This window comes from Triticum aestivum, chromosome 4D (genome assembly GCF_018294505.1).
Source record: "Triticum aestivum cultivar Chinese Spring chromosome 4D, IWGSC CS RefSeq v2.1, whole genome shotgun sequence".
NCBI lineage: Eukaryota > Viridiplantae > Streptophyta > Magnoliopsida > Poales > Poaceae > Triticum > Triticum aestivum.
Genome location: NC_057805.1, coordinates 46,683,005 through 46,691,998, shown reverse-complemented (window position 1 = coordinate 46,691,998; position 8,994 = coordinate 46,683,005). Strand labels below are relative to the sequence as shown.

Below are 8,994 nucleotides of genomic sequence, written 5' to 3'. Positions count from 1 at the left end.
ACAATCGGAGTGACAAATCCTAATCTCGAAATACGCCAACCCAACAAGTACCTTTGGAGACACCTGTAGAGCACCTTTATAATCACCCAGTTACGTTGTGACGTTTGGTAGCACACAAAGTGTTCCTCCGGGAGTTGCATAATCTCATAGTCATAGGAACATGTATAAGTCATGAAGAAAGCAATAGCAACATACTAAACGATCGAGTGCTAAGCTAACGGAATGGGTCAAGTCAATCACGTCATTCTCCTAATGAGGTGATCCCGTTAATCAAATGACAACTCATGTCTATGGCTAGGAAACATAACCATCTTTGATTAACGAGCTAGTCAAGTAGAGGCATACTAGTGACACTCTGTTTGTCTATGTATTCACACATGTATTATGTTTCCGGTTAATACAATTCTAGCATGAATAATAAACATTTATCATGATATAAGGAAATAAATAATAGTTTATTATTGCCCCTAGGGCATATTTCCTTCACCCTGCTCTTCCCCTTCCTCCCCATGGCGCCACCCTTCTCTTTCCCTTCCTTCCATGGCGACGCCCTGCTCCTCCACTTCCTCTCCATAGTCGATGATGCTGCTGCAGATGGCGGGGCCAAGGATGACGGAGCAACTGCCGTAGAGGGCGGCTTGTGCGGCACGGCCAACTGCCTAGTAGTTGATGTGCATGCCAACTTCCTAGTAGTTGATGTGCAACTTTCCCCCTCCCCGTGTTTGTGTTTCATTGTTTGCTGCATCGGCCAACTGTCTAGCAGTGGATGTGCAACTTCAGATACTGCCACGGCCAACTATTTTACGAGTGATGTGCACCTTTCCCTCATACCCCGTGGATGTGTAATTTCCCTACTAGCACCCGATCCAAACCACCCCTCTAGTACAATGTGCAACTTAATTTAGCGCCCTATTTATATGGAACTTTTCACTACCCTCATGAATATATGACTTTTCACTACCCCTCGAGAATGTGGAATTTTCACCATCCAAGTGTCCCTGCCTGTGAGATGTGCAACTTCATATGTTGCTCCGGCCAACTGCCTAGCAGACTTTGTGCAACTCCGTTTGTTGCCCCAGCCAACTGAAACTGCATATCCACAAATAGGGAGGGGAAGGAGTTGCACATCGAGTAATAGGCAGTTGGCTCTAACAACAGACTAAGTTGCACATATCGCTGATAGGAGAGATGGGGCAGGGTTTGTCAACTAAAAAAAATTACACATCCACGAGTAGGGACAATGGTTGCACATCGACTACTAGATAATTGTTTGGAGCAGTAGACTAGTTGCACATCAAGTTGTCGTGGTTGCTAGGTGGCAACCTCATATGAAGTTAGATCATGCAGCTCCAAAAACTGGTTTCAAAAAAAGTTGCACTATGTAGTACTAAAGTTGCACAATGCAGTACTAAAATTGCACCATATAGCACCAAAGTTGGCATCAAAAAAATTTCATCGAAACATATCCATGCAGGATCTAGTTTTAAAGATCTCGCCGCGAAGAATCCAACGGAGAAGACGGATCTAAATTTTGATGCGCGGTTTGGAAGATATGGCTTTTTCAAAATTTGAAAACCGAAACAAATGCATGTGTGATCTGTTTTTCTCAACTGATGTGACCGATGTGAATGCATTAAATGCCAAAAAAGACATGCACTAGCGGACAAAAATTACATACATGCATGTCTACACAAAGCGAACGTTGGCAACCCCTAAATAGTGCGCTAATAAGAATCCAAGTTACAAAATTAGGGGATAAAAAAATATGTCTACACAAAGCGAACGTTGGCAACCCCTAAATAGTGCGCTAATAAGAATCCAAGTTACAAAATTAGGGGATAAAAAAATTCTATTTTAGACCGGCCGCTCGCGCAGGCCAGCGAGCAGCCGGCCGCTACGTAGACTCATTATTTTTTGCGGGTGTATACAAAGCGCGTGATGGCGCCACCGCCATGGACCATGCCGCGCCGTACATACGTGTGCGAGTTGCTTCCCTGACCATGGTTTCCACAACGATTTGAACATGTGCGTTATGGGTTGCATGTGCTCGTTTTATGAATAAAGCAGCAAGAATCACACGCTTTACTTTGTTTACGAGGGTACCAATCATGAAGAAACTCTTTTTAGAACAAAAGTGTCATTGGCTTAATTTTTCAGAAGCACAAGGAAGTTGTTGAGCACTAATTATTTTTCATCGTACATGCATTACCTATTTGGAACATATTAAAAGTTCAATCTGGCCAGGATTTTTCTCCACTAGTACTAGCAATTAGCGTACTCCTAAATACTGGTCATATTTAATTTTAGCCCTACAATAAGTTATCAGCTCACAAAGAAATTAAGTTATATTCGTAAAAAAGGTTATCAGATCATAAAATAACAAAGCACGTGGTTAAAAATATTGCAAGAACATGTCATGTTTAATATTAAAATATCAAGTACCCAATTAATACAAACAAAATTCGAGTTTGCAAAAGTAAGTGTGTACTATATAAATAAAGGTGAGCATGAGAGTTTTCTTTCTCCACAAAAATGACTCTGAATCTATTAAATAAATCACCAAAAGTACAAAAACTCATGAATATAAAATAATAATAATAATAATAATAATCAAACTAGTATTTCTATACGCACAGCCGGCCGACCATTGGTGCAGGCTAATACATTGTCTAATCAGCCACATGTGCTAATGCGTCCGCACTACTACGCGACTATAACAAACACAACTACTATGGACCATTTATTTATGTGAAGCATCATATAGAGCACAAATATATGGTCCATGGTAGTATGTTATAGCCGCATATTAGGGTGCATCCATTCACAATAGCTACATGTCAGTCGATTGAATTTTATAGTTGGGTCAGCCGATTTTGGTTGAAAGGAGAAACAACCAGAGGGAACGAAGAAGGGAAAGCAATGACTGCACCAACCTTCGTTGCACCCACACACTGAATAGTAAATTGAAAAAAAAAAATCTGAAACTTGGTGGATGTGATTACGAGCAAATGTTTTAGGAGCTTGCAAAGTTTGGTCACCAAAAAAATCAAATGATCTCTATAAAAAAAGAAATACAAATGATGCTCTGCACCCACATTACTGTTCACATGTTTTTAGCACAAACTTTGTTTTGTTTTGTACAGATTTCCTCGGATGTTATTTCGCCACCAAATTTTGCAAGCACCTAAAACATTTGGTCATAATCACATCCACAAAGTTTCAGAATTTTGTGAAATGTTTTGCTAAGTTTATGATCATGGTGCACCGGGGGTGCAATGTACGTGGGTGCACAAAACCCACTCTCAAAGGAAGAAACTTGGCGGAGGGGAGGAAGAAGCTCTGCGCAGGCTAGCCCAATATCTATCTTAGGGTAGGGTGGGGGCGGTGGTGGACGGCGGTGGGTGGGGCTTTCCCAGAGAAAAATTTCGGTGCAGGGGGCTAGAGGTATGGCTGGGGGCGGCGGAAGACCGACGGTGGGGGGTGATTCCGGTGAGGGCGGGGCGGCGAGGGGGCGCTCGGCCGCGGCGGGTGCCGGTGGTCTGTATTGGCGGCTTGGGGAACGATCAGGTGAGAGGAATAAGAGAGTCGAGGTGGAAGATGATGCCCTGGACGTTGGATCTTAATCCGATGGTTGATATTAAAAGCTAGAAATCGACTGACCTTCAGAAATTTCAGTCGACTGTTTTGTAGCCATTCCTGCATGCATTAGCACATGCCATTAGCTTGTTCCAACGGCCGCCCGGCGTGCGTAGAGCAAAACAAGCTAGTGCCAGAGGAAGTGCCAGACCACGTGGCGGTAAAGTATGGAGGCTATGGCCACCAGCTATGGCGGTAGACCCTCTGTTTGGACTGTTATTTGCTACAAAACTGCTATGCGTATGATATTTTTCGTCGGACACCTGTACGATCAGACTGTAAAATTTATTGCATGGTATGGCCCACAAACTGATTTATCTTGGGTTATCTCTAATCGTATGAGTGTTAGATCGTACGTATAACAGGATTGTATTTGCTATGGCAATACTCCATCTACCTTTATGCCGGTTTGTTTGGCGGTAGAAAAAAGTTAGAACCGAGCAAACTTTCAAACAAAGATCAACTCGTGATAAAATTTTGTTAAAATGTTTTTATTTCAAGAATACGCCTAGGCGTATCATATTTTTATAAAAGGCAGAAGATCGACTACAACATGTTGCGAACAATAAATACAGTTGAAACTCCACATCCATGGTCATTACAACAATTGCCAACACAACCCAAAGAAGCCTATCCTAAACAGATCATCTAGCCGCGTCTCGACAAGCATCGACGCACCAAGAACAGCAACTGCAAACGGTTATTTTGTCAAAACGGCTATTTTGGCCACCGCCGTATCCGTGGCAATGGATGGGCAAAACCTGTGGCTCACGTGCATGTGCCGGCCGAGACCGTCCAAAAATATCGTTAAACCCGGGTGTAACGTGCAATCTGTGGCCCGGATACGCTTCGCTGCGTCCACACGCTCATTTCGTTTCTTAAATCTAGTAAAAAGGAAACTCGGTAATTTGCCTGTTCGTCATAATACATTACTAAGGAAAAACCTTATATATAAAAAATATCAATAGCGCGGTCTAAAAGGGAACGCTACTGCTAATTAACAGTAGCGAGAGTATAAAACCCGCGCTACTACTAAATTGATAGTAGTAGCAAGGGATATAAACCCGCGCTGCTACTAAGTGGTCTCCATCATGTCTCCGGGACAGGCCATATTAGTAGCGATAGGTATAAAACCTGCGCTACTACTAAGTAAGTAGCTATAGCGCTGGTAAGACCCTCACGCTATTACTAACGTGTCCACCCCGGCCCGATCCACTCCCATCCCACCACTCTCTCTCTCTCTCATTCCTAAAAAAACTCTCTCACGAACTCACCTGTTCCTCGGTCCACCCCACCCCGGCTCCTCTCCCCATGATCTCCCCGCCGCCGCCACCACCCACGCCGGCCGGTTCCGGCGAGCACCGGCCGCGCGCAACACTCCCCCAAGCTCCGCCCCTCCCTCCCCTCCGTCCAGATCCGACATGGCCGCAGTTCCTACACGGCCACCCTCTTCTCCACCGCGCTCTCGCACCACTTCATCCCGCTCCCCTCCACCGCCAGGCCCGCCGCCGCCTCCTCCTTCGCCTGCGGCCCGCTGCGCGCCGTGTCGGCGCTGCTGGCGCCGCGGAGGCGGCTCCTGCTGCCCGTGGCCGTGGCCGTGTCGTCCGAGTTCGAGACGGAGGACGCCGAGGGGGAGTAGAGCGAGGGCAAGGGCGGAGGCGACTCCGAGGCCGAGTACTCCGAGGACCTCAAGGTCTTCGTCGGCAACCTGCCTTTCACCGTCGACAGCGCGCAGCTCGCCGGGCTCTTCGAGCAGGCTGGCTCCGTCGAGATGGTCGAGGTATAAATTCACACTCTCTGATCTTGTTAACTAACAGTTAGTTTGGCGCGAATTATAACGGGCTAAAGTGAAATTCTGCTGGGCATTGCATGATTAGGATAGAGACTTTGGAGTCGGGACGTTTCAGTGTAGTGTCAGGTTGTCCAAGGGATGTGGAATTGTTGATGTGTAGATTGTGTCCTCCAGGATAGGATAAGGTACTGTAAATTTTTCTCGGCATGAAGTAAGTTGGAGTTGGTTCAGTACTTCAGAGGCCTCGTAAATCACTACAACAAGTGAATGCTCAATTGTACCAGAGCTGCGCATGGACGTGGAGTTGTTATACTGGTATAGGTTATTTTTCTTCTGGGTAAGATAAGATGTTGTAAAATAGTCTCGGCTTGAACTAAGTTCAAATTGGTTCAGTAAATCACTACGCAAATGAATGCTCCATTGCAGCAGAGCTGCACATCGACGTGGAGTTGTTATACTAGTATAGGTTGTTTTTCTTCAGGATAAGATAAGATGTTGTAAAATGGTCTCGGCTTGAACTAAGTTCGAATTGCTTCAGTAAATTACGACAGCAAATCAATGCACAATTGTAGCAGAGCTGCGCGCTAAGCCTTGGATAGTTTTTTTTTTCAGAATGATATAGTATCTCATTTCTTGCAGGTTGTATACGATAGAATGACCGGACGGAGCCGTGGATTTGGATTCGTCACAATGGGTTCAGCGGAGGAAGTTGCTGCCGCCGTCGAGCAATTCAACGGCTATGTAAGAAGACTTCATCTGTTTTAAACCACCTTATCTTGGTGCATTAAATGGGTTTAAATGACTATCTGTGGATAAATTTTATAAACTGTTGTGAAAAAGTTAGTTCTCTACAGGTTTCTACAGTTCCAAGGGGATTCAGAGTTCCACCTCTGAGTATTTGGATCTTATCTAACCATGCTCTGAGATTTAGATGTGTTGGGGAATGGGGATTGCTAGTTCCTGCTGGGTAATCAGAATAATGTTTGGGTTTTCCTCAAGAATGTCGGACACTATTTACAGTATGTTAAATGCAGACAATGCTGTTGATTTATGAGAATTATTTATTTACCTAGTGGATCCCCAATTGTATATCTGTCCCTATCAATGCTAATGCTGAGCCATGTTCCACTTTTACTGCTCTACATTATATTTTCACTGCCTGAAGGGGTTAGTATGCTCCTTGTCTTTTTCACTGATTGTCTTTTTTATCGACATGCACCGCATTATTTTTCCGTGTCATTCTTCTGAAGAATCTGAAGTTTCTGAACCTCTGTTGGTAATGTTGCAGGGTTCTGGTGGCGATGCCGATTGTCGTCGAGAGGTTCGTGGACTGGACGGTGTCGTGGCTGCCGATGTACGGAGAGGCGAAGCTGCTGCTCGTCATCTACCTCTGGCACCCCAGCACACGGGTAAGCAGTCGATCAGACACCCCGAGCCCGAGAGATAATCAACATTTCAGATAGACTTGATTCGGTATGTGGCCAATTCTGAATCTGAATCTTAATGGTGTTCGGATTTTAGGGTGCGGGGCACGTGTACGGTAGCTTCCTCCATCCGCTGGTGGCGTGGCACGAGGCCGACGTCGACCGGGGCCTGCTTGAGCTGAGGGCTAGGGCGAGGGACGTGACGGCGTCACAACTCAAGGCGGCGGCTGCCATCGGTCAAGTGTGGCTCGTCGAGGCTGCCCGCTGTGTTTCGTCGCAGCTGCAGGCCGCGAGATCATGCCGGGAAGGCGCCACGCATTGATGAGTGAGCCAATTTTTGGATCGGACCATAACAACGTGTCTCAGTCTATGATGTCTAGAAGTAGTGGTAAAGTTTTGAATTTGCATGACAAGAACCACTTACGTAGGTAGCTGACATGCACAACACTGTGTTTACACTCTTACTTATGTAAAAGATATGAATTATACACGAGTTGCCTCTACAATGAGGAACTGTGATAGTAGATACGGCAATTGTGTGATAGAATGGAATTGATTAATTTTATTTTTTTAATTTCTAATAAGTTAGTAGTAGCGTGGGAAAAAACTGCTCGCTAGTAGTAGCGTTGGTATTATAGACACGCTACTACTATTTCGTTAGTAGTAGCGCGGGTGCGAAATAGTAGTAGCGTGGATGGACACGCTACTCCTAACAAAGTTAGTAGTAGCGTGGATTTAACCCACGCTACTACTAACTATTAGCTGTAGCTCGATACTCGTAGCGTAGTTACCGCGCTGTTAATAGCCATTTTACCCGTGCTGCTAGTAGCTTTTTTTGCTAGCAGTGGTAGAATGGATAAGTAGATGTACGGTTGATACAGTCACGTCTTGGACGATCGAGCTCGAGGCAAAGCAATCACGAGGGCGGAAATAACAACCAACATACGTATCGAACATGCTCATCTGCGTCATCTGTCTCTGTCTCAGTCTCAGCTCGTGACCAACTTCCCGTTTTGGCGCGACGGCTCAGTCCTCCGCGGCAAATGGGGACACCTGGCCCGTCGCCGCGAGCATACAGTAGGGGACATCGACGTCGAGACGTCGTCGCGCGCCGTTGGTAGGTCTGCTTTCACCCGTCACCTTACGCACGCCCGCCACGTTGCATCCATCGCGCCAATGTGTGCTTGTTCTGTTTTCCCTTCCTCCGTTGCATGCACCTCCTACAGCCCAACACGTACGTTGTCAGCTATTAGTGCAGTGTATTGGTGTATGCATGTCAACGTCTACGGCGGCGCCAACGTTGCACGCTAGTACTACTTCAGAAGCGAGTGATAGTTTGCACATCACATGCATGCAGGATTGGGGTTCTAAAACTAGCTCGGAAATGCTTCTAGACTTCCCTCGCTCATCCGTTAACCTTTTCCACTAAGTAAAATGCACTAGATACAAAACGTGGGCAATGAACGCATCCAAGGTAGGTCTAAAGCGCAAATCTATGCTCAACTATCTGAATATACAAATGACATGGACGTTCGATTCAAGTTGTTTTCTTCTTTTGAAAGTCACACTCGTTTTCTAGCTAGCTGATCCTTTGATCCTTATCCCGATCGAGGTAATCACGGCACTGCATTTCTCAAAGAAAAACTTGCACCGCAGTGACGTCTGGTTCATGTGATAACATATTTAAAACCACGCTGCATATATACGATCCAAAAAAGCGATCCTGCCGATCGCCAGCTAGTACCATCACTCGTTAGTTTACCCTCTATTCACTGACTGTCTCCATTCCTAGATCTCGCGACGTAAGCCGTATATCTCGTGCCATGCACACACATGTGCCACATCTCCATTTTCTTGGTACGAACTTACAATTCGGCTGTAGCTTCTCGATGACATGGATCCTTCGATTAGTACTTGCCAATTAACGGGGGACAAGACCATGATCAGCTCGACTTGGCGTCACTATTTTGGAAAGAAGAAGCAAAGCTCATATTTTTTTTTGAGCCCCCACGAGTTCAAACGCTACAGCGTCACCTAAAAGCCTACCAACCTCCAACGATAAACCAGTCTAGATAGTAACAAGACTGCAATAAAGTTCTACAGGTCACAGGCGACCAAATTTAAAAGGAGGGCGCAGCCTCC

The 8,994-nt window shown here is 45.6% G+C and overlaps 1 protein-coding gene and 1 pseudogene across 1 annotated transcript; both read left to right on the top strand.

The window, feature by feature from the left end:
• The first annotated feature begins 509 nt into the window (after positions 1-509).
• LOC123096644 (29 kDa ribonucleoprotein A, chloroplastic-like) lies at positions 510-6,193 on the top strand (annotated as a pseudogene).
• Positions 6,194-6,719: 526 nt separating this feature from the next.
• LOC123099555 (HVA22-like protein i) lies at positions 6,720-7,206 on the top strand. Its single transcript, XM_044521692.1, has 2 exons — positions 6,720-6,837; positions 6,950-7,206. Exons 1-2 carry the CDS (start codon positions 6,730-6,732, stop codon positions 7,172-7,174), a joined length of 333 nt encoding a protein of 110 aa, XP_044377627.1. The 5' UTR covers positions 6,720-6,729; the 3' UTR covers positions 7,175-7,206.
• The last annotated feature ends 1,788 nt before the right edge of the window (positions 7,207-8,994 follow it).